General features: G+C 41.1%; 1 protein-coding gene across 4 annotated transcripts in view; it reads left to right on the plus strand.

Annotated features, from left to right (window-relative positions):
- Cc2d2a (coiled-coil and C2 domain containing 2A) overlaps positions 1-25,190 on the plus strand; it is a 75,335-nt gene extending 50,145 nt beyond the window's left edge. For all 4 annotated transcript variants that reach the window (XM_050150061.1, XM_050150062.1, XM_050150063.1 and 1 more), the window contains 15 exons: positions 914-1,005; positions 3,662-3,829; positions 5,346-5,451; positions 6,890-6,999; positions 7,586-7,682; positions 8,862-8,960; positions 10,593-10,769; positions 13,837-14,040; positions 16,214-16,303; positions 17,588-17,701; positions 19,125-19,259; positions 20,225-20,347; positions 21,802-21,860; positions 23,699-23,876; positions 24,877-25,190. In XM_050150061.1, the coding sequence (XP_050006018.1) occupies positions 914-1,005; positions 3,662-3,829; positions 5,346-5,451; positions 6,890-6,999; positions 7,586-7,682; positions 8,862-8,960; positions 10,593-10,769; positions 13,837-14,040; positions 16,214-16,303; positions 17,588-17,701; positions 19,125-19,259; positions 20,225-20,347; positions 21,802-21,860; positions 23,699-23,876; positions 24,877-25,065 (1,941 nt within the window). In that variant the 3' untranslated portion in view covers positions 25,066-25,190. The remainder of the gene's footprint in view (positions 1-913; positions 1,006-3,661; positions 3,830-5,345; positions 5,452-6,889; positions 7,000-7,585; positions 7,683-8,861; positions 8,961-10,592; positions 10,770-13,836; positions 14,041-16,213; positions 16,304-17,587; positions 17,702-19,124; positions 19,260-20,224; positions 20,348-21,801; positions 21,861-23,698; positions 23,877-24,876) is intronic.
- The last annotated feature ends 1,056 nt before the right edge of the window (positions 25,191-26,246 follow it).

Below are 26,246 nucleotides of genomic sequence, written 5' to 3' on the forward strand. Positions count from 1 at the left end.
TGAGTCCTGTTTTTCCTCATTACATCCTTCTTGCACTGCATTATAATATATAGTGTAAGAAAAGCAAGAGTTTTTTAATTCACATCTGAACTGCCCTTATACACTAGAAAACTAAAAACTAGTTAAAACAGCCTTTTGTTTATCCTTTCCCTTTTTTTCTTTTAACCATCTTTTAAAAATCATTTATATAAAATGCCATCATAACTACAATGCATTCTTCCTATCTAGATAATCTACTCTATGATTTATGTACAAAAAAAAGATCAACTGATGGCAATTAAGAGGTCCCTGATTTAAATTAGAATGTGAATTATTCTGTATAAGTAGCATGTGCTATACCACCGGAACTCCAGGTGAGCCATTCTAAATAGGGGACAGCCCAAAGAATCTGTTCTCAACTGTACATGCTTAAAGACGGATCCTATTCTTTTTGTATTTATTGTTACTGTATTCTTTCAACAAAATATTGCTACCTTACATTCAGAACTTTTTCAGTCTCCTAAAAATATAACAGTGAACAAAATAAAAGCAAACAAAAGCCAATTTCCCAGCCTGTGCCCTTCCAGTCGATGGGGGGAAGCTGGAGAGTTTGCAGCACTAGAAAGCTGATGGTGACGGGGTGTGAGGAGGGGACTATGTGACATGGAACCACTCAAAGGAAGGGAGCCTGCCAGGCGGTGGTGGCACACGCCTTTAATCCCAGCACTCGGGAGGCAGAGGCAGGAGGATCTCTGTAAGTTCGAGACCAGCCTGGTCTACAAGAGCTAGTTCCAAGACAGGCTCCAAGACCACAGAGAAACCCTGTCTCAAAAAAACAAAAAAAAAAAAAAAAAAAAAAAAAAAGGAAGGGAGCCAGTGATGTTTACCCAACACAGCCACCTTAAGTAATGCTGATATCTTTGTCTTTTCCCAGGTTAGAGAATCAGTGGTAAATCGCTTCCTAACTGCAAAACACCATTTCCTTCTTACTGATTTGGTAGTAGAAGAAGAAGTCCCCAACATCAGGTAAAGATAATCAAACAAAGCTACTACTATAGCTGGCTATGTTTTATCTTATTCCATTACACGGGAGATGTATGTAAGGTTTTGTCATTATTGCCACTACACAGTAATGACAGTGTTAGTTGAGGGATTTATATCGGGGCAAAGCATCCTAGGGCCACTCCATCATTTTCCAGTAGAGCCCATCCCATTTTCTCTACTGCCAAATCCGCCTCAGTAGCCCTTGTCATTTCCCATCGCAGTTAAGCTAACCCTGACAGCATCCCCACCTGCACGTCCTTCCTGCTTTTCTAGTCTCTTGATACCAGGCTTCTCCATCCATCTCCCACAGTGGAGGTGACTGAGACCACAGCCTCTGAGGTTCCAGGATCACAGGGGACAGCCTGGTCCTACCACAGAGCTGAGGTGTGTGCTTGGTGAGGGTCACCTAGATAAATGGATGTTGCTATTCATTGAGTCCCTGTTGGGCTAATCTCCAGAGAGTCCCAGTCAGGAGTGGGTACATGGAGGTAAAAAGATAACTTCCTGTAAGGGTGGTCTTATGGAGGGCCCTCATTTCATGACCTTCTCAGTGGTCAGTCATCTGCCCTTGTCTAAAGAGTATTTTGGGGGACTGAAGAGATGGCTCAGCATCTTGGAGCACTTAAAGCTCTTTCAGGAGACCCAAGTTATGTTCCCTGCATCCACACTGGGTTCTTCATAACTTCTTGTAAGGCCAGTTGCAGGATGCCTCTTCTGGCCTCCATGGGAACAAGTCCATACCCCCACCCCCCAGACACACACATTACACACAATTAAAAATAAAATAAATCTGCAAGGGCTCATTTCCTATGCATGCACTTCCTCCCCCGCCCCCTATCAAGCCAAGAAAAAAGACATGGTATTGTGTTGGCTCCCTGGAACTCCATCCATGTACAAAAGACAACAGGGACCCCATGACTCTTGCTGAACCGCTCTAGTCTAGCCATTTGTTGACTATGTTTAGACATGAAAGCTGCAGTCAGAACAGATGATGGTGTTCATGCTGTGTTTCTCTTTCTTTTCTTTCTTTTCGTTTCTGCTTTACTTTCTGCATTAAGTTCTGAAGGCTCGGGGTATGTTCATTCTTTTTCTTTAATTTTAGTTTGTTCTTGGCTCTAAATTAAAATGCTTCCACTTCTAATAGTCTCAGTCGACATTATGGTCCTATGCTGGTTGCTAAGGAGGCGTCAGTGTGTCACGAGAGCAGTCAGGCTGGGGGGAGAAAGCATGGACAAGAGAGGAGATGTGCCATGTCAGGATGCCTGGTAAAGCTCCCAGGTCCCCATCTTTGGGCTAGGTAGGTGTCCCAGCAGAGTGACGAGCACATGGCCTGAGTTTAAGCCCTAATTCTCTTCCTACACTGAGCAGCCTTCGGCAATCAAGCCACCAGCCAGAGTCTTTGGTTTCTTTACCTGAAAAGTATGGTAAATGTTGCAGTGTAAAGATGAGAAGTCTTTCGTGTAGGGTTTCTAGCACTTTGGCTAATACAGAAGACATTTATGCGTGGTCCCTACCTACCTTGTCTAAGACGCTAGAGACCAGTCTGAGCTGCTCCTGGAATCCCCTGGGGATTTGCGTGAGAAACACCAGTCATGCTCAGACAGCAGCTTCATCCTCAGCCAGTGAATGTCCCTTATGAAGAAGGCTCAGGCACAAATCTTCCGGGCCAGGTCATTACTTAGCAGAAAAACAAAGAATGTAGACACCGCAGCCACGGCTGGCTGGGTCCTGTGGGTAAGGGCATTGTCACGAATCAGCTTCTAGGTACATGGTAGGCCTGTTTTCCCATTTTGTCCCTCACACAACTGTTTGCAGGCAGTGCATATAGCATAGCCTCTCGGAGAAAGGCAAAGGGGCGTCATTTCTTCCTAACACGTTTCTACTTCCTTCACCTCCAGCATAACCTCTCTATCCTGGTCACTGCCATCCCAACACTTGCTCATCTTAGGGCACCTAGTAAGTGCGGGACAAGTTCCCGGGCGCTGAGCATCTTCCTTGCTAACCCTCTTAACCACATGATGATGCTAGTACCCTCATTTTACACACGAGGAAACAGACTCACGGAGGCGAAATAATTTGTCACAAGGCAAAGAGTAGAAGCAGGATTCACACTCAAGTCTGAATAGTCTCAGAGAGCAAGAAGCACTATCTAGAAACTTCCCAAGAAGGCCGCATGTACTGTCAGGTGAATGGATCTGGCTAACAGTGCTCCCCAGGCTCAGAGGCAGGGCCCCTTCCAGCAGACGGAGCTAGCTGTCTAAAGAAGGTGGCCAGGATAGCCTGAGGGTGCTAAAGCTCCAGCTTGGCTAGGGAAGGGTGGAGAGCACAAGGCTTGCTTGAGGAGCTGGTGAACAAGGCAGAAAGCAAGGCGGGAGATGCAGATGGGGGTGGGCAGGGAGTGGGCGGCCTTAGTTTGCTTCCACTCATGAGTGGAGGTTGAAAAATATTAATAAAGCATGCTGTAGGAATCTCCTCCTGGCCCTCCTGGCTTCGTAGAGTTTTTAGAATCTTTCCACCCTCCTTCAAAGGAGTGTCCAGGGGTCTCTGAGGGACCTCGAAGCAGAATATAAGAGGCCAAGTAATAACTTCCTAGACCTTTCTTTTCTACTGAGTCCTAATCCTGTTCTATAATCGTTAGCATTTTGGGCCTCAGCCTTTTCAAGCTGGCAGAACAAAAGCGACCGCTGAGGCCGCAGAGGAAAGGTCGGAAGAAGGTGACAGCCCAGAACCTGTCCGATGGAGACATAAAGCTGCTGGTGAACATCATCCGGGCTTACGACATTCCTGTGAGGAAGCCCACAGTGAGGTGAGTGCCCCGGGAACAGCCTCACAAGGGGATGTGCAGAACCCAAGGCAGCCTGGTCCTTTATGTTTTATTGCAGTGGGACACAAACATTCTGCTGAAGCCCTGCCCCTGTTGCTTAGAAGTAATAGAGTCAGTCTAGGCTCAAAGATGGGGGTGTTGGGAGCATTCTGCAGAACACAAGGCCAAGTGGCGCAGCTGAGCTACATGACAAACCGTGGGGATGCAGATGCTTTCCCGAGTCCTCATTGTCTCTCCCGCTTGCCTCCCTCTGCATTTGCTTCATTTTTCTCATGTGATGGAAGTTGTCCCACCAACTGTGCATCACCTCGGGAGAGAAGCTGGGTGCTTACTGGGCTCAGATGCTGAGAATTCAAGATCTAGCCACCAGCAGCACAGAGGCAGAGTCCAAGAAATGGGCATTGGGGGAAATGGAGAGAACATGGCTATCACGGGGCCCAGTCTGAGTTTCTTACAGAGATAGAAGGATAAAGAATTGAAATTCTTTTTGTGGGTACCCTTGTTGCTGCAGTGGATGAAAGTAGAACTTCTCCCTTCTCCATGTACAGTACCATGGTCGGCGCGTTCACATCCATCATTCCATTTAGCTCTTACCACTATCTCTACCTCTGCTTTCCCCGGTGGAAAACAAACAAAGATGGTATACACAACCTGGCCCAGGTCATCCAGCACTACCAGACTCCAGAGTGCCAAGATAGCTTGTGGCACCTCCTTTCCTGTCTAGATTCTTCCCTTCTCCACCCCACTGTCTTCTCACCCCATTATTTTGCACTATTTTTCTTTTCCTATTTTGTGTGCATGGATGAATGCTTGGTATTGAACACGTGTATATGCGTGTGTGCACCTTTACACTTGTGTGCAGAGGCCAGAGGAGGACATCAGGTGTCCTGCTCTATCACGCTCTACCTTAGTCCTCTGAGATAGGGTCCCACTGAATAGAGAGCAAGACTGGTGGCTAGCTGGCCCCCAGCTGTCCTCCTGTCTGCCCCGCCCACAGTGCTGCAGTTACAAGTGTATGTATGGACACACTCAGTTTTTTATATGGGTGCTGAGATCCAAACTCCAATTCCCATGCTTGTGAAGCAAGAGCCCTTACCCACTGGTATCTCTTCAGCTCCCGCCCTTTTCTTTTACTAATTCTTCATCCTGCTGCGGAACATCTATTGATACAGTGAAAGAGAACCATAATGAGATAGAGCCAGGACTCTGCTGCAGAGAGGGACTGGGTTTTTAACGTGATGCAGGCACCTTTTGGAGTGGAGGAGGGGGGAAGCTGTCCTTTCTCTGCTCTCGGAGAAACATGCAGGCCTAGCAAGGGAAGTTGGGGAACGACTTGGTAATCACAAGGTGTCCCAGGATGGACTAGCACACACTCAAAGCCTTCTGGATGTCAGGAAGCTGAGAGACAATGGCCACTCTGAGATTGCCAGTGCCATCACGGAAACCATCTCAGTAGACACTCCTTGTCAATGACTCCTTTCATGCCTCTCCCTCCTAGCAAGTTCCAGCAGCAATCGAGATCTTCAAGGACTTTCAGTGAAAAGCAAACTGCTGCCCCCAACATGCACAGCCCAGTGCACAGCACTGACTACCCCCTTGGCCAGGTAAGAGAACAAGGCTGGCTTTCTGCTTTGAATCCTGTCCTGAATGTCCTCAAGATTTGCCTTTAAGGGCCTTGGCTATAGTTCAGTTGGTGTAGCGCTTGTCTAGCGTTCCCAAGGCCCTAGGTCAGATCCTTGGCATGGTATAAGCTGAGTATGGTACTGTTTATAGTTTTTGCACTGCGAAGGTAGAAACAAGAGGGTCAGAAGTTCAAGATCAGGGGCTAGAGAAGCAAGCTCAGTAGTTAAGTGCACTTGGCTGCTTCTAGGTTCTAGTCCCTCCTGGAAACTCACAGCTGTCTGTAACTCCAATTCCAATGGATGGGATGCCCTCTTCTGGTTGGCCTCTGTGGGCACCAGGCATACCTGTAGTACAGACAAATACCTATGCACATAAACTAAAAATAAATATGCAGGCATATGGCATATGCCTTTAATCCTAGCACTCAGGAGGCAGAGACAGGTGGATTTTGTTTCAAGGCCACCCTGGTCTACATAAGGAGTTCAAGGCCAGCCAGAGTAACCCTACCTCAAAATGTTAGAAACAAAGAATAATCTTTGTGTAGCACAAAGAAATATACAAATTGGAAATAGTTCAGCAAGGCAATTTCTTTTGCAAAATGAGTGCACCAGAACCCAGACGCAGCTAGGGAGCACACCGAGGCAGAACGTCCATCTGGCTTTCATTCGAACACAGGTGGTGACTGGGTCTTAACCCCCCTCATTGGCTTTCAAAATCAGCTAGTTTTACAAGCATCACAGTAGAAATGAAGGAAAAGGGAAGGGTCCTGCCCCAGGCCATCAAATTCCAGGAATGCAGAGGAGGGGGTGATTTCCTGCAAATACAGGTTTTACCAGGTGGTAGGGGGATTAAAGATGGGAGAGATGTATTATATTTAAAAGCAAAGTTGAAAGGCATCCTCAGCTCCATAGTGAGTTTAAGACCAGCTTAGTCTGAATGAGACACCAGCCTCCCCCTAAGAAATGGCTGGAGCACTAAGGATATCAGAGGAGAAACTTGCCCCTGGGGATTTACAACTTGCAGGGGAACTCTGGGGCTCAGTCAGTGGTGGGCAGCAGACCAGGCCATGGCCAATGCAGTTCAGTTGTGCATGTATCTTGTTTTCTATTTAAACCTACCCTCACCTCAAGATGCCAACAATGGACTGGGAGGAGGTCACTGGATCTCTCAGTCCCTCATCCTGTGTGACATTGAAGAAATCTCCTTTCTCTGCTTTTCACCAAAAGAAAAAAGAGAGAAAGAATTACCCACAAATTCTTGAACAGATTTCCTATTTCATTTTCTTCTGAAAAGTATTATTTAATAAGCATGTTCTCCTTTGCCTAGGATAGAAAATAATCACGTATCTGATAATCATAGTTCCTCCGTCAAGAACAAAATAACTAACCATTACACACTTGAAATTTGCTCGACTTTAAGGTCTTAGTCCGTCCTTTTGTGGAAGTCTCCTTTCAAAGAACAATCTGCCACACAACTACAGCTGAAGGACCAAATCCCAGCTGGAACGAAGAACTTGAGCTTCCATTCAGGTAAACGGAACACTCTTCTGTAAGGAGCTGGAGTAGCTACAGAGAAAGAAAGCCTCCTGGTTAGGGAAATGGAGCCAGACCCTACCTCTCAGTGCCCATAGCTGTCTCTGCTCTGTGAGTGAGGTTGCAGTGTGGTGGTGCATGCTTTTAACCCCTGCACTTGGGAGGCAGAGGCATAGAGGGTCTCTATGAGTTTGAAGCCAGTGTGGTCTACAAGAGGTAGTTCCAGACAGGCACCAAAGCTACAGAGAAACCTTGTCTCAAAAAACAAAAACAGAAAGAGAAAGAAAGAAAGAAAGAAAGAAAGAAAGAAAGAAAGAAAGAAAGAAAGAAAGAAAGGAAGGAAGGAAGGAAGGAAGGAAGGAAGGAAGGAAGGAAGGAAGAAAGAAAGAAAGAAAGAAAGAAAGAAAGAAAGAAAGAAAGAAAGAAAGAAAGAAAGATGTGTATTCTATGTCCTTATAAAGAGATCCTTGGACAAAAAAAACCCTCTCTGCTCCCACTTGTCATTTCCCGTGCTCTGACACTGAGTGTTCGTAGAATCTGTTTTGCCTGTTTTCATGGTCTCTGCTTATGCGCTGTCTCACAGGGCCCCGAACGGGGACTACAGCACGGCCAGCTTACAGTCAGTGAAGGACGATGTGTACATTAATGTTTTTGATGAAGTGCTCTATGATATCCTAGAGGTAGGTTTTCAGTCTTGCGGGAATCATCTGAACCCTGCGTTCACCTTCATATCCTCTACCACTCTCTGTCCCAAGTACAGGTGAAAGTGGAGGAAGGAGTCAAGAAAAGAATGGCAACTCCACTTGCAGTGGAGCATTTCCTGTTCCAGGGTTCTGTTAGCTGCTTCAGATATGCTGCCTTATTCAATTCCTAAGTAATTCCATGACGCAAGTTATACCAACAGCTGACGATGAGAAAACTGAAATTCCAAGGAGTGGCTTTCCTAGGGTGGCAAACGTAAACACTGGAACCCAACCCACAAGCTTTCAGCTAAAATCTTGCTACTCTCTTACCAGCAAATTAATTACATGGGAACCTCAGGAAAGGGTTCAGTAGGTAAAATGCCCACTGTGCAAGCACCAGGATGTAAGTTTGGAGCCCTAGTACACACGTAAAAGCTGAGTGGGATGGTATGCACCTGCTTGAGGGTAGAGGAACCCTGGGGCTTGCTATCTAACGAGTCTATCCAGAACAGGAAGCTCCCAATCAATGAGTGACCCAGACTCAAAGAATAAGGTGGAGAAGAAAGTATGCCAAGCACACTGGCATTGATTTCTGGTGTCTATATGCATAGCATAGTCAAGAACACCCACACAAATCTGTTGTGGAATATTTAACTAGACAAAGATATGTTACATTTGTTTATGCTTCATTTGTTTAATTGCGTAAAGATGTGTAACTTTGCCTGCCTAAGGCACCTGATTGGTCTAATCAAACGCTGAACAGCCAATAAATAGGCGGTAGAATGATATAGGTGGGGCTGGAGGGCAGAGAAGTAGGAGGAGGAAGTTAGGCTTGGAGGAGAGAAGAGAAAATGAGGAAGAAAGGGATATGTCCAGAGCCAGCCAGCCACACAGCCACCAGCCAGTCAGACACAGAGTAGGGCATACAGAATAAAGAAAGATTAAAAAGCCCCAAGGCAAAATGTAGATGAAGAGAAACAGGTAAAATTAAGTTATAAGAGCTAGTGAGACAAGTTTGTGTGTCATGATTTGGGAGCTGGTTGGTGGCCCCAAAGAAAGCCTGCTACACACACCTGTTCACATGCATAGAGACAGACAGACAGACAGAGACAGAGAGAGACACAACATAAATGCTTAAAGTTCTTAAATAATGATTACTTCTCATGCTTCCTTTAGGATGACCGTGAAAGAGGAAGTGGAATGCATACGCGTATCGAGAGACACTGGTTAGGGTGTGTGAAAATCCCATTTAGTACTATCTATTTCCAAGCAAGGGTGAGTAACAAAAGTCAGAATTACATGCAACTAGGAAACATCTCTATCCATTCTTCCTAGCAAACACTCAAAACTGTGGGGGGAAAGATGTATGTGCATAGCGTTTAGAAAAATAAAAATCATTACATCAAGTCACTGATCTCCCATTACCCTTGCATGAGATATTCATTACTCCTGTTCTTCTGAGTTAATAGCTAATGTATGACTACTTGAATCTAAGACTTTTAAAACATTTAAACAGAAGTAAAGAATATGGGACAAAGTGAAATTTGTCAGAATGACAAAAGATGAGTGGATGGGTGCCTGAAAGTAACTTGAAAACAAGGGCAGTTGATTGCCCATTTTACCCAGTGCATTTATCAATATTTCTGAAAGTGTGTACTCTTTAAAATATGAAAAATCATTAATGCAGGCATGCCTGACAAAGACACCCTTTTGTAGACATAACGGTTCAGCTGAATAAATCCATGAGGTTGGCAATTCTTTTACAACTTCGTAACTCTACTGAGGTGGTTAAAGACTCTGGAATCTCTTGAGTTTCCCAGCATTAAATCCATGGCAATAGGCAACTGTGTGCTATTGTGATTGCTACACAGGGCAGATGCTGCCGAGACCAGAGGCTTTCCAGCAGAAGACCCAAAGCAAACCTCTATTCTACGAGGCTCAGATTGCTGTGAAGCGGAGACTGGAATTACAATCTTCCTTAAGCCAAAGGGACAGTCTCCCACTATAGTGATGTGCTTACCATGAGAATCATGTTCCCCCATGTAACAGATTTTTAAAAGAAATAATTAATAAGCATATCATCTTACAAGTGAAGCTGCCTGTAATGTCTGACAGTTACTGAACCTCAGGTTTGGAGGTTATTTAGAAATTATTACACTGAATGAATGGCCTAATGTGTGGACCTCCTTTGCTTTGTGGTGGCAGCACGCATGCTCTTACAGCTCACCCTGCAGGAGCTTACGCCCTCTGGAGGCGTGTTTGTTATGTACCGGCTACAGCTAAAAAACACAGCTAAACAGCAGAGAAAGATGACACAAGAGGAAGTAAAACAATAGACCCCTTCGCAGGGCAATTATCTAGACTCAGGCAAATACACATTACTGAAGACAAGCAGACTATGCTAAGACATTAGTGAAAGAAACAAGATATGTGTAAGGGTATACCAACGGCAAAGTCAGAGATGACATTAGCCCTAAGCCTTGGAACATAGGTAAGATTCTGAAAGGCAGGGAAGGAAAGATGGGCAATCAGAAAAGGGGAAGGCTGTCAGTCAATGAGTATGCACTGCACGCCAGACATTGCTTAGTCCCTCAGGTCTCTTAGCTCACTCCCTGCTCACCACAACCCTACAAATTGGGTCCTGTTATGCTCTCCTTCTTCCAAAATGAAGGAGCTGAAAGACTGGGAGTTTAAGACAAGATCTGGACCCATTCACAACTGGTGCACACTCTAGCAAACAAATGAAGTCAGGGAAGCATAGAGCCCTTCCTGTGGAAAACTTAGGGATTCTAACCTGGACCAAGCTTGATGTTTATCTGATGCATTCGATTAATAGAAATGGCCATTCCTCTGGAACGTCTGTTACAAAATCGCCACAGTGCTTACCAAGTCATATTTTCCCTGCAGATTGACGGCACATTTAAAATAGACATTCCTCCAGTTCTTCTGGGCTATAGTAAGGAGCGAAACATTATCATGGAAAGAGCTTTTGATTCTGCACAGAGCTTGAGTGAAGGCTCTTACATCACCCTGTTTATTACCATCGAGCCTCAACTGGTTCCTGGAGAACCAATGCGAGAAAAGGTAATGGGGTAAATCTGGAAAACCACAGTGGATGCTGAAGTCTAAGAAATGCTTGCTAGGCTCAGTGTGTATAAACTTTGACTGAACTGAGTAAACAGAAGTTCTCCTGCTTTAACATTCATCCACTATGTCTTCAGCTAGCACCTAGGGTGACAATGGAACAGACATGTGCATTTACAGCCTAGGAAGGAGTTAAGGCAATCTTCAACGCAAACTTTTAGGAAAGCAAGATAAATATGTTCTACTTTTAGAACCATCTTTTCCACATGAATAAAATGGAGTATGTCAGTTGGAAAATCAGATTACTATTTGGCATTTACTGGCAAGAACGCTAAGGAGAGATTTATATCTTTGATCTCAGGTTCCCAGCTGTACTATGAATTCAATTCACACAGTCATAGGCAGATGACCTTCAGTGACCACAATTTACTTTATGAGAAAAAATGTGTGCATCTTAAATAGCTGCAGCAAACAGTCTATCATGTAACAGGTATGGTGGTATACACCTTTAAACCCAAGGAGGCAGAGGCGGAGGCAAGTGGATCTCCATGAGTTTGAGGCCAGCCTGGTCTATGTAAGTGAGAACGGAAAGTTGTTGTTTTGAGGAAATCAAAACAACAAAATCTACCATGTTTACATGCATGTATAAACTCAACTTTCAAGTTACTGTGCTATGTAACTGATTGTATGCACCCCTCGGTTTCCAATTATCTTCAAGTCTGAAATGGGGATGGAAAATTGAGCCAACTTCTGGGTTTTGCAATATTACAGTTTATTTTGCAGAAAAAAAAGATACTAGGTTTATATCTCATCAGCAAAGCCTGCTCAGGAAAGGAAGCATTAATGGAAGCACAAATATCCTGAAACAGCAATCTCAGATCCTAAAACATCATTGCTAAAGCTAAGGTTCTCAAGAAAACAGAATAGATTCCCGTCAGATTATTTTCAGAAAAGGAAATATTCTGAATGTCTATCTCTAGGCACAACAAGCTCAGGAGAAAAACAAGCATGCCCATACACAAATGTTCTAAGATTGAGGGCAGGATTGTGACTTTGAAGTTAACCTGGGAACCTACTGCTACCTTTGGCGACATTTCACTGTTTCTCTGTGGCTGTATGCATTTTCCATTGACCTCTGACTTGGCAGACAAATTGGTTAACACGCTCCTCCTGACAACTACAAATGCAGTGGTAGAAAGCCCCACCTGTGATTCCCACACACGATGTTCAAGAAAGAGAAGCTCTCAGCCTGAAACACCAGGACCACAGCCTGGAAATGGTTTTCCACTAACTACAACTTTTTAGGATGGCAGATCAGAACTGTCTCTCCCCCATCCTACTTCAAATGATTTTTTAGAAAGTATTTACTCCATCAAAAGTTTTCTAAGTCAGTAGCAACCCTGAACTAGTTACTTTAACATCCCTAACTTGACCATGTTTAGGTTAAAAAGTCTATAACACGGGTTGTTAATACTGTTTTTCTGTCATTTCTTTTTCTGTTGCCTATGGTAGAAGAGTGACATGCTTAAGAAGGTACCGAGTGTCTTGTTTTATAGTCCATAGGTCAACAGCTATGCTTTCACTAGCTGCTTTTGTCCACTGCCTCCAGGGAACAGGCAGTGGGTCCCAGTGTCTGTGCGATTCCTTAGCAATGAACTGTAGATGCCTGCAGTGCCACAAAGAATGAACAGCCATGTGTGTAGCATGTGTGAGGCCCTGGGTGCAATCACTAGTATATAAAAGGACAAAAGAATGCCTTTTGGCCCATTTGCCATTATATTTTGTCAGCAAGTCATTGACTTTAAATGTCTCCTGCATGTTGGTAGCTCGGCTTCACTTCCCACGACTGATTCTTAGAAAGACAATGCAGATATTGTTTCTAACAGTTATTTCAAGTCAGTTGAGTTCATCTCAACTGACTGCTCAAAGGCAGGATGAACTCATTCTGTTTTCTGGAAATGTTTCATTAACAGACAGGTCAAAGAACTGAACCCTTTAAGAATCTTCTAAATTGTGTTTTGAATAAACCAGAATCTGTTAGTTCCATCCAAATTTGCTTCAGAATAAACAACTTAAATTCTTGTAACATTTGGCCTTCTGTGACACTTCTGAGATCACGAACAGCACACTTCTCCTGAAGTGCTGGTGTCCTAGATGCATATTAATGACTTGATAATCAGTAGGTGCCAGGCACAGGAAGTAAAATGTCAAATACCAGGTCCTGCCTTCGAGATGCATAGCAGGGCATTTGAGTCCAAGTAGCTGAGACATTTTCTGCCACACTTGTCAACCTGAAAGGCCAACAGCTGACCCGGGGTCTCCTGTTCTAGACCGTGCCTGCAGTTGTTTCTCCTACATCCTCTCAGGTCTCCCCGTAACTCCCTGTAGCACTTGCTCAATTCTTGAACTGTTTGGCTGCTTATTCATGTTCCTCTCTAGACTAGAAATTTCTTGAGGAAATTTTCCTAACCCAGAGTATCTGAGATCTTTTAGACTCTTGGGAAATATTTTTCAAATGTCTACATGAATGAGGAAATGACAAATTTAATAAATAAATTTAAAGGAATAAGAATGAATTCAATAGTTTTTTTCATACCATCATTGTTCCATAATTTTCCATTTTTCTAAAATTACAACAGTTTCTGACCTGACAGTTCTACCCTAGGCTAGGAATCTGTGGCACAGTTCACGTTTGAGATGTGGGATTCTGAGATCTCTTCCCCTTTAAAAGACTAAGCCAAAACACACATAAAGCTCTGTTGCTTGTGGCTTATCCATCACATTAGTATTCCATCATTTAATCTGTATAGTTATTTTTATTAATCTAATAGCTTTCATAAGGCTTGCTAATTCACTACTTTCTTTCTGTCTTATTGAATCTAAATTAAGTACTTAATGCTCCTTCTAATTCTTAAATTATCAATACAATTAAATGAAGCTTCAGAGAAACCAAGAAAAATTACTTCATAAGGAATCACTTAATGATACTTTTGAAACCACACACCCAGTTCAGAGCCTTTGTGTCTGCTGTGATCATATACACTCCAAGAAGTATTTCTTTCTGCAGTTTGATAGCCAGGAAGATGAGAAATTACTTCAAGCAGCAGAGAAGTTTCAAGCCGAATGTGCCTCACGGTTCCCACAGCGCCAGTGCCTTACGACAGTAATCGACATGAGCGGGAAGACAGTGTTCGTCACACGCTTTCTCAAGCCCTTAAACCCTCCTCAGGAGCTCCTCAGTGTCCACCCCAACGACCCACAGGCAACCACAGTGAGTGTGGCCCCGACAAGCGGTGACAGTTAAAATGTTTCAACTCAGTGTACTGCCAGGCTACTGTATTTCATGATACTTGAGATATAAGTACACAAAGATCATCAGAGATGAAAGTGGTGATTCAGACTGTCTTATGGCCACGAGGATATCTGTCTTTAGAGAAATCTGAAGTCCCAGACATGATGACAATCCTTTTTCCATCCTTCCCATAGATAACTGATTGCTTACTATGCCACTGGCTTTATAGTATGTGCTGAAAGATTAACATGTGAAACTTCCGAAGTCTTACATAAACATATTTTAATCATATATTCTCAGCAGGTGTTAGGCATGCAATTTCTGCTATACCAAATACTCGGTATTCTGCTTAATGCTATAAGCATCACTGCATTCAAATAGCTGCTGTTTGAACAATATGAATTTTCAATATTCAGCCCATCCTACCATGAACTCACACTGAGATATTAAATATACATGTACCATTCACTGGCTTCGCAACTTCATACCCACCATAAAATTGCATAAAAGCCATATGTTAAGACAATTTTAAGTAAATACTACAACCCATAACTATTCCGAGGATATGGATAGTAAAGCTAGTAATTCTAAGTTTTAATATAGTCATATATAAATGCACATATATATGACTATAATAGATATAGAATTTACTATTTACAATTAGTTTCTATAGGATGTTGTGCATTGTTGGCAGAGATTGATCTCGGCCTCAGGCATGCTAGACTAGGGCTCTGCCACTGAACTGCATCCTCAGTGCCCATAATAGCGACTTCTGTTCTTCCTAGCATTGTAAATGTGCATAAACTTCTCCCAGGGAACACTGTTTAGAATAGATGAAATAGTTCCAATATTTTTAAGTTATGAATAATACAGAACTGAGAGAAAACAAAGAGAAGAAATCAATTACACTAGAGAGATACCTGAAATAGCATTTGATCTCAGGTTTTCTGGTAACTCAAGATGACTAGAACTGGATTTTTGATGAGCCACAAGGCTGAGGGAGAAAGCAGTTAAGGCATTGAGAAACAGAAAGAAAAAAAAAGGTATCTGGCCCAGTTACTCATATTGTTCTCTTCTGAAACCTCCTGAGCGAGGACTCCACAGTTCACACAGCTCGCAGCACTACCGTCTTTCTTCCAAGCTCTGCTTACAGTGCTTAACTGCTTTTCTAGTCCAAAGTTTCAAAGTCTTCCACATCTATTAAAAAAACAAACAAACAAACAACAACAACAACAAAAAAAAAACCACCTCATAATAGCAATAGCCTAAACCCTAATACCAACTTCTGTCTTAGTTACTTTTCTATTGCTGTAGAATATTGATAAAACATGACCAGGACAAGTTATCAGAGAAAGAGTCTGGGGTGTACTGTTTCAGAGGGCTAGAATCCATGATGGTAGAGTGATGGTCTGGTGGAGGACCAGCTGAGAGCTCACGTGTTGATCCACTACTGGGAAGCAGAGAGAGAGCACAGGGAGTGGATGAGCATTTTGAAATCTCAAAGCCAGCCCCCAGCAACAAGGTCACACCTCTTAATCCTTTCTATCCAAGGATCAAGTGTTCAAATATGACCCTAAGAGAGCCGTCCTCATTCAGACACCCACACATGGGTTCCAGAAATCAAACTCAGCTTCTTAAGCTCAAACAGCAAGTTTGTTTACCTGCTGAGAGAACTCATTGGCCCCTAAATGCCCAAATTCTTAAAAGAAAATTCATAGAAGTATAATCATGGAAAGTCAATAAACTTAAAAGTAATTGGCCTCCTTAGAGATAAACTGTGAATTATACTACAATGACCAGAATTGACTCCATATTCTATTCCCTCCTAAAATGAGCTAGTGTTCCTTAGAGGAATAAATGACTGCTTTCAGGACTAGGCTAAGAAAAGTACAGCACAATATGATGCCAAAAAATAAGGAAATACAAATGAAAAAAGAAGTGAGGGAGATAAGGACATTTCAAAGGCACACTAGTGCCAGGTTCTCTGTGAGATAACTTTCTTCATAGCTTTAGAAGAGGATTAAGATATCAATGCATTAAGTAAACACTGTGAACATCGATTTCATCCTGCACACATGCATGAAACATCTATTGGGAGTTTAAGTGGGGATGCAGATTTCTATTTTATTGGAAGTTAATTTTCTTTGCACAGGAACTGGTAGCGCGATACGTGTCCTTGATCCCTTTCTTGCCGGATACGGTTTCGTTTGCTGGTATCTGTGACCTATGGAGCACATCTGATGTGAGTCCTTCCTCACCGCTTTCCTGCCTTAGCTGAACATCAGCTAAAGGCCTTGCATAACCTTAGATTGCATCACTCATCAGTCATCATAAAAATCTGCTTGGCCATCTGTTAGCAGTTTAGAGCTAAATTCTGAAATTCCTTTATTTCTGGTTCAGTTTTATCAAACTGCAAAAGTTAAAGAAAATATAGGCTTGGGATATAACTCAGTGGTAAACGCCTGCCTAGCAGATGCAAGGACATCAGTTAGATCCTCAGCAACACCCACCCGAACAAAAAGTACTGTTTCAAAGAATTATTCACACAAAGAATGGAAACATTTCACCTATACTGATGCGAGTTAACTTAATATTACATTAATAATATCACAGCTTTGCTTAGAAAAAGTCTCATTCTACAATTAAAAAAATTGTATATCTTTAATCTGTGAGCTCCCTAATTAAGGTATGCCATGTCAAACACATTCTTTGCACCAAGTCAGGGACCATGGCTGGTATGAAGCAAAGCAAACCTATATTATAGCATGGCTGTTTAATGTGCTTCTGAATTTCACGTGGTCTGACGTTTCCATAAAATTTAATATACTCAACTTTCTTTGATGGAAGGTGCTAAATTTAAAAACTTCAGTTGTACTTGAACTTTTTCCTCCCAAATGCATCTTGGCAACATAAATCTTGGCATTTTTAGAGGAAAAGATGTTAGAGCCAAGAGGGGTTTTTCTCAAAAGGGTACACGAAGACATACGAAGAGAACAGAATGGCACCTTTGCCTCTGGACTTCAGCATCTACAAGGCTCATAAGGAGAGTAGGACCCTCCCAAAGGTGTTCTGGGATAAGTCAGGGAGTTCATGCAATGCACTTAGAAAATGTTTAGCCCTAGTGAACTAGCTGACACACAGTGAAGTGGAACCATGGAAATCTACTGTTTCTACCCATTGTGAACATATTGGTTCTGGATATTCATGCCATCAGCATCAATCTAGAGAAAACATGGTGTCCATTAAAGAATCAACAGCATTAAACAAAAATGTCTGATACTTTAAGGCACTGATCTCAACTAAGACATTAAATTTTGCATGAGAATGCTAATATGATGGGACATGCATGTTTTTAATTCTAGTCCTGGGGACAAGGAGGCTGAGGTTGGATGACTCCCAGTTCAGGGCCAGTCTGGGCTACATAGTGAGTACCAGACCAGCCTGAACCACAAAGCAAATAAGATCCTGCATGCATGGTCAATCTAGAATAAAACAGTCAATATAACTTCTTTTCTCTTTTTGTCAGCAATTCCTTGATCTCCTGGCAGGAGATGAAGAAGAGCATGCAGTGCTGCTATGCAATTACTTTCTGTCCCTGGGTAAGAAGGCATGGCTGGTGATGGGCAATGCCATTCCCGAGGTAAGGCCACAGGGGGTGCTACTAACAAAAAGATGTGTTATCTAAGCAGATGCTCCTCATGGGCAGGGCTAATTTTCATGACAGTTCTTTCAGTTGCCATGAAGTAGCAGAGACACCAGAGGCACACAGAATCACAATGGATCCACATGCTGTAGCTTCACAGCATACTCAGGGCTGTACACTTCAGAGATTCTGGCACATCTAAACATTTTACCACCTACAGCCCAGATTTAATATGCAGCCTGCTCCATCAGTGTTCCCCACAATCTCATTCCCTTGGATACTATGCTAAAGGGTGAAGGGAACTCTCTCCATTTGCCTCTTTTACTGTTAGTACTTTGGGAGGGAGTGGAAACACACCAGATAAAACATAGTAAGAAAGTTTAAAACATTAAACAAAATATTAAAAGTTTAAAAGACTTGGCGACTCTCGGAGTGTTCCCTACCCCCTAGAGCAAAATACCAATGTTTAGGGAACAATGAGTAATACTGGGACAAGGTTAAAAAGTTTGTGTGGATAGTAGCAGTTTACCCGAAGTGGTGTTCTAAAGAAGCCATGATGCTCCAAGAGCCCTTGGGAATTATATACTATGAGTTCCACCTGGAAAAGACAAGGCAAGCGAGCCATGGGCCTGCACTCAAGGGGTTCTGTGACTCTCAGCAAATCATACAACTCCAGGGCTGTTTGTGAACATCATGTGAATTCATGCATCAGCAATAAATAAATTCTCACTGAATAAAAGAATCTATAATATATGACTATTCCAAGTAGGAAGCAAACATCCTTCATCTCAATCACTGAGTGTATATCCTTCCAAATCTATGTGTTCATGTAAATATAGACTGTGTCTCAAAGGTATGTGACTTTATTAAGAACTGTAAAAGCATTTTGGCCTAACCAGCCTTCTAGGTATTCAAATGGCAACTTTACTGGCTCTGTAAAAGGTCTCACTAACAAGAGTTCTTCAGAAAGCCTTAAGCTATACTGATTGGTAAGGCAAGTAATATCTCTGATTACTAGTAGCACTCTATTAGTACCAAATCCAAAATTTCTAAAAAATATCGATTCCCATTTTTAAATCCATTAGCCATAAAATTTAGAAAGCAGAGGACCAGCTAAAATGAAGAATTGTTTCTGGGACTGGAGAGATGAATCAGCAGTTAAGAATACTTACTGCTCTCATAGAGGAAGTTCAGTTCTCAGCATCCATGTTGGGAAACTCACAGCCTATAAATCCAGCCTGGGAGATCTCTCACCCTCCTCTAACTCCTTCAGTAGCCACCTGCCTGTGTGTGCACACATGAGCGTGCATGCACACACAGAGATTAAAACATACATCATGTTTTAAAGAGAATTCTGTAAACTACTATTGACTTTATTTTATAATTAATTGAGAAATATTTTATTGGTTATTTTTCTTAGGGTCCAACTGCCTATGTGCTAACTTGGGAGAAAAATTATTATTTAATATGGAATCCCTGCAGTGGACATTGTTATGGACAATTTGATACATTCTGCCCTTTGAAAAGTGTGGGCTGTTTAATTGGTACTGATAATGTGAGTATTACCATTTCCTCTTAAATATGGCTGTTTTTGTAAGTTGACCAATTTATGTATAGATTTTATATAGGGAAAGTGTAGAAATATGAATATTCAAATGAACATTTATATAAATATAAGTAAGTTGGCAGAATTGAAAGAACTGGCCACTTTAACTAATCCTAAAATTAAACTTTTGGTTTAATTAATCATCTGACCTTCAGAAGCAGTACAGAAGGTTTTTAGATTCAATTTCTGTCCTGGCTCTATCTTATTAGCATTCCACAACAGAGCTTACAATGCCTAGCCCTTCTGTCAGAGCAATTTGTCACCTGAGAAAACTGGGTTTTAAAAAAAGTGTGTGTGTGTGTGTGTGTGTGTGTGTGTGTGTGTGTGTGTGTGTGAGAGAGAGAGAGAGAGAGAGAGAGAGAGAGAGAGAGAGAGAGAACATGTCTGTGAATGTGAAAAAACTGAGAACTGATACTATATCACTGATTGTAAAATTCATATAAACTTTAAAATATTTTAAAGAAAAAATGCAGCTTGTTTGTATCTTTGCTTCCTTTACTGCTTCTCCCTCTACCATATCACACATATCTACTAACATATATCCTAGTGTTTTCTTCACTGCCACTCCGTGTATCATATATACACACCTGTGTACACACCTGCTAACATATATCCTAGTGTTTTCTTCACTGCCACTCCGTGTATCATATATACACACCTGTGTACACACCTGAAAGATATATATAATGTACTTCCTTCACTGCGTCTCCCTATATAATATATATATATATATATACAAACACACACATACATACATACACACCTGTGTACATACCTGCAAAGATATATGTAATGTACTTCCTTCACTGCATCTCCCTATATCATATATATATATATATATACACAAACACACACACATACATACACACCTGTGTACATATCTGCTAACATATATTCTAATGTACCTTTTTTAGATTTGGTTTAATATTCAACACCATGATTCACCACTAAGGATAAATTTTGATGTCACAAAGCCCAAACTATGGAAATCTTTTTTTTCACGAAGCCTTCCATATCCTGGCCTTTCCAGTGTTCAGGTAAAATTCTATTAACAATCAAATGTGGATAAAGTGATATGAAATCCTTATGTGAAAAAACTACTTATTTCTTGGCCCTTAATTCTACTCTTAGTTATTTAATATACTAAATTTACATGTAAGATTTAAAACATTAGTTCGGTACCTTGTGACAAATTTATGTGAAGACACATACATTCACATATATGAAGAACTGGTATTCACATTTTAGACATATTTGAAAGTTTTTATATAGGAAGTCCATGACTTAAATAAAATTTTCATGAACCAGGCTGGTCTCGAACTCACAGAGATCCGCCTGCCTCTGCCTTCTGAGTGCTGGGATTAAAGGCGTGCGCCACCATTGCCCAGCACAGTTAAATTTTTTTATGCTGGTGTTAATTCACTAAATTGATCCTAACTGCAAAGGATGAAATCAAACTATAGGTCCAACCCATTGAACCTGCTCATAACATTAACCTCAGAGTCTGACAAGTAGACTCTAATTTGTAAGCTTGAACATTATTTATTAAAAGTGTTTGGACACACACATACTTAGAATATAAAACAACTGGGTTTGTAATAAAAAAATAACCTTTTATATGACACAAACGGTTAAAACAAGCTTTACATTGCCCTTCAGAAATTCTCACCTGTGAGAAAGCAGTACATACGAGATTTTTCACAGGAATGCAATCTGAGGTAGCTTAAGAATGGGAGTAATAAGAGACAAATTATACTACACAATGTAATACCTTGTAGTAGCCAAATAATTGCCTTAATAAAACTTAGCATTTGTAAACGTGTGTTTTTATTATTCCTAATACAATATAAAGGCAGAAAAAGGAAGTTGCATCTTCATAAAATAAATCTCAAATTTAGAAAACGTGCAAAAACAGTGCAGACTATCTAGGAATACACAGATCTGCAGTAAAATAATAAACACAATTAGGTCACTTGTCTTCACTTACTACAATGTAAACATAAGATTTGCTCATGGCCATATACTTATGCCCATCACTGCTAAGGGTGCTTAGCAACACTAAGTCCTTAATGGTCGTTGAAAGAAAGCTCTGAACAGAACTTCAGTTCATGGTTACTTGTGTGACAGGGCTAAGGGAAATAAAACCCAGAAGGAATGACAAAGCACTGTAATCTGTGACATTTCCCTTACCCTTGGTTCTAATCTCCTTGGCATCTCTTGGGCTGTGTTTTCTTAGTCTCAAATTTCATTACTTAAAAAGAAAAACAAGAGCAGAAACAGTGACTCAGAGGTTAATAGCACTAGCTGCTCTTGCAGAGGACCAACATTCAGTTCCAAGCACACATTTGGCAGCTCACAACCGTCTATAACTACAACTCTAAAGACTCTGACGCCCTTTTCTGGCCTCCAGGGAACTGAAAATAAGTCTAGAAACGGAAGAAATGCCTATGCAAATTAAGTGTAGGTACTGACTGAACTTTCTCTTTTATAGCCTGAAGAGCTAATTTATCAACACACAGACAAAACGGCTGCGGCTGAGCTGCAAGACAGGTAACAAAATACCCACAGATCCATAGGCAATCTATCACAATAGGTATGATAACAAACTTTAAACTCACAGCTTCCATCAGTATGAAATGATCAGGATTGTTAGACTTTATGTCTGCAGATACCAAGTACAGATATGACATCTAAGTCCCGGCACAAATGAGGAATCAGCATAAGCATGCTGTGGGCAAAAATACAGGGGTGGATATTAGTTACATGTAGGTCTCCAAAGACTAACTCATGGTGAAACTTAATGTCCTGTAATTATGGGTCTTGTTGGTACACATGAGAATTCTTGGCTTAAATACGCCTCTTTTGTCTAATTAGTGGCTTGTAGAACTTCATCTAGTTTGTGAACCTAACCCATAGTGATGGCTGGTTAAAGCCTGTGTGAGTCTTTGTAATTCCACTAATGCTGTACAACTAACTGCACTACCCTGTTTCACAAATGCGAGCTGAGGTTCAGAGTGGCCCACACTTGTTAAAGTGGGCTTCTGACACCTCGACAACAGACCATGCTGATGTCAAAGCCTGTGTTTCATTCCCATTGAGTCACATTGTGTGAAAACAAGTTTGTCAAATTATACAGGATTAAATGTAACCCTTTAAGACATTCTTGCTAGGAATACCAAATCACTCCCAATTCTCCATAAAGCCTTTGTGTGGAAATCTCTCCCAACCTTCCTAATGTTGCAACGCTTTAATACAGAACTCCTCATGCCATGGTGACCCCCAACAATAAAATTATTTTCATTTTCACATCGTAACTGTAATTTAGCTACTGTTCTGAATAGTGTAAATATGTTTTTCAATAGACTTAGGCAGCCCCTGGAAGAGGGTCATTAAGACACGCATGCCCCAAGATTGCAACTCACAGGTTGAGAACCACTGATCTGGAGAAGCCAATCTACAATCCTGAGACTCAGCTAATAGCTTCAGCAAACTATTGACCAGACTCACTGATTTCATTTTTCAAGTATTTGGCAATCCATTCATAATTTTTAGCTCAGTCCAAAAGTGGCCCCATAGCTCCTGAGCAATGAGGAGCTGAGGATCTTTCCAACCTGTGCTTGAGATGAAAGAGGCTTTAGAATGAGCAGTGTTTAACTTGGACACCACTGTCCCTGCCTCAGATGACGTCATCCTATTGTAAACTGTCGTCTTCTGTAAAATTGGAATATCTCATACATCAAAGCATTATCGTTGAGAACCAATCAAAATGTAAAAGAACAGCACTGTGTCTAGTAAATAACGGCTTAACAGATGGCAGCTTCCCTTCATTCTTTGTTCATGCCTCATAGCCTATGAACCCAATGCAATGATAGTTGTCATTTTAAAAGGCAATTTTAAGGTAACAAAAAAAACTATTGTGAATTAATCACTGGGTTATAAAAATCAGTAAAGCATAAAGTGTTATATAAATATTTCAGATTTCCAACATAATAAAAACCTTTTGCCTGGGTATAATTTATCTGTTTATCATACTACCAATAAAAATAAAAGAATTTAAAATTTAAAAAAGGCTTGCTGGATGTATTTGATTTAGCTAGGCCCATGTCATCAGAGACACTATACTCCTGTTTATCCTGTCTGTATCTATTTCCTATTGCCATGCATATAATCTTCAAGAACAAGGATCACTTAGGCACTTGACCTTAAGTAGCTGCTTATCTGCCTGGGAAAACACCACCATCAAAAATGCATTCAAGCATTCACCTGTACCCCATGCTGCATACAAATCGCACTTTTTAGACATGGGAAAAATTAAATAACAAAAATAATAAATAAAAGGGAAAGTAAATAGCAAAAAATAATAAATAAAAGTTTATTTTTATGAACAGGATTGAAAAAATACTAAAAGAAAAAATCATGGACTGGAGGCCACGCCATTTGACTCGATGGAACAGGTACTGCACCTCCACCCTGCGCCACTTCTTGCCTCTGCTGGAGAGAAGTCAAGGAGAAGATATAGAAGATGACCACAGGGCAGAACTGCTGAGGCAGCTGGGAGACTACAGGGTAAGCACAAGTGTGGTAAAGTGGCCAGTGTTTTCCTCATCCCCAAACTGGAAGTTACCCAGTAATCATTTAGGGGATCACACTACGTACATGAGACTCACGAATGCCGAAATGTTTTAAAACTCAGTAGTTATCAATAAGACCCTCTGAAAAACAACACTTTCTACCTCTAACTCGAGATCTGTTTGACCCTGCCTCCCAAGTGCTGGGATTAAAGGTGTGAGCCTGGTACCACCGCCTGGCTAAATTTTAAAGGCATGGTTTTATGATGACTGATTTTTCAATAAAAAAATCTCACTAGTAAAATATTCTGCCTACTATCTGTTGGTGGTTTGTCCTGTATGTCATACCCTACAGCTGGGTAATAAAGTAATTTGGTAATTAGTGCAGTGAGATAAATATGAAAGCTAAAATGGATGTAAACTGAGGAAAATGAAAACCTGAGGAAAATGAAGAACTAACTTATTAGAATGTTTTCAGTTCATCATAGTTTCAGCAGTGGAAAATTGTTCCAGTTCTCTGCAAGTCTTGCCACCTTGACTTCCTCAGGCAGGCTTTACTTATAGAAATAAATGCTAGACCAAGTCCAAGAGATACATCTGCACATGCTACCCAAAGCAAGTGAGGACATTGTGTCACTATCCACAGCAAGTTTCCATCCAGGTAATCACTGTGCCACATCCCAGACCTGTAAACCAATGTTCCTGTCTGGGTTAGAATGCATTGATTAGCTTTCCCTGGGTCTATGGAATTGCATGGGCCATGTGCACACTAAGGGCTATCAAGAGATGGGAACGGTGAATGACTGGTAACACATTAATATGCCAGTAACTAAAACAAAAATACTAAACCTTCAATTTTTATGTTACTAATATATATAGTGAACAGTGAAACAGAAATAATCTCAGGATCTTAGAGACTCAATATATCTAATTTACATAAGGACATGTATCTTTTCCTTCAAATGTTACTGAGTACAAATGTGTTTTTCTCTCCTCAGTTCTCCGGATTTCCCCTTCACATGCCTTATTCTGAAGTGAAGCCTTTGATTGAAGCAGTTTATAGCACGGGAGTACATAATATTGATGTCCCTAATGTTGAATTTGCTTTAGCTGTATATATCCACCCTTATCCTAAAAATGTTTTGTCTGTTTGGATCTATGTTGCTTCCCTTGTACGTAACAGGTAATTTTTCTATTTGTGTGGGTTTTTTTTATATCACCTAAAGACTATAAGTATATACATTTTAAATTATAATGGAATCAAAAGAAAATATTTTGAAGTAATTAAATAAAATTGTCTATTTTCAAACAAGTTGGTGTGGTCCCCCCTTTTTGTTTGGTGTGACACTTTGTTTGAGACAGGAAACAGGGTTTCTGTGTAGCCCTAGCTGTCCTGGAACTCACTCAGTAGACCAAACTGGCCTCAAACTCAGAGGTCCTCCTGTCTCTGCCGCCCAAATACTGGGGTTAAATAGGCACGGGCCACCACCTCATACAACTGTTTTATTAGTCTTGCTCATCCTGACACTTTGACCCTAACACAACTGAGACTGTCTATGAGGAAGGACTAGCCTCCAGACTTCCGCATTTGCTTGTCTTTAGTGCCCTTCACATCTGTCTGCCCAGCAGAAAGACAACCGTAACTCCAAAACCCAGCAAGTTAATGCTTTACAGCTTGTCTAGAGGACTAAGTAACAACTCTGCAGCATCAAATTTTATAAATGTTGGGTCAGCTCATAAAATTAACGGTATGTTACAAAAAACAAGGCAAACATAGCTACTAAAAAAAAATTATAGTGCTGGGGTGTGTGAAAGACTTTAAATATCAAGGAATTTAAAAAAGAAAAACCTAAGGTATAAATTGAAAATCCATATCCTACCTCATACCCTTGCCCCTAGTAACTCATATTGAAACCATCATCCCCAGTATTTAAAGACAGAAGTTCTATACAGGGAAACCCTGTCTCGAGAAACCAAAAGTCAGAAGTTCTAGAGAGGTAACTAGGTAAAAATGGTTGAGCCTCTATGGTGGCTTTACTGGTTTTTAATACAATCCTAAACTCAGACTCAGGTGCCTGTACCATGGAACACACCATACACAGAGACAGGCAGGAGGACTAAATATATAAATATGTGTACTGATACGGAAAGATGTATGCCAAACAGAAATACCTAAAGCAGGACTTCTCAAATTACTCTTTTTTTTTTTTCTACTACTGTACCTTAGTTTTATTTGTATTTTAGGATCTTGGGAGAAATGGTTAGACAATAAAACATCTAGTATAAACACTCACAAGAATTCATTTAAGCCGAATCCTTGTCCAATTGGGTATTAATTTTATATGTAAGTTTATAAAAAGATTTAAGT

The sequence above is a fragment of the Alexandromys fortis genome, unplaced genomic scaffold (assembly GCF_014885135.2).
Source record: "Alexandromys fortis isolate MF-2015 unplaced genomic scaffold, M_Fortis_MF-2015_v1.1 scaffold_0, whole genome shotgun sequence".
In the NCBI taxonomy this organism is placed as follows: Eukaryota; Metazoa; Chordata; class Mammalia; order Rodentia; family Cricetidae; genus Alexandromys; species Alexandromys fortis.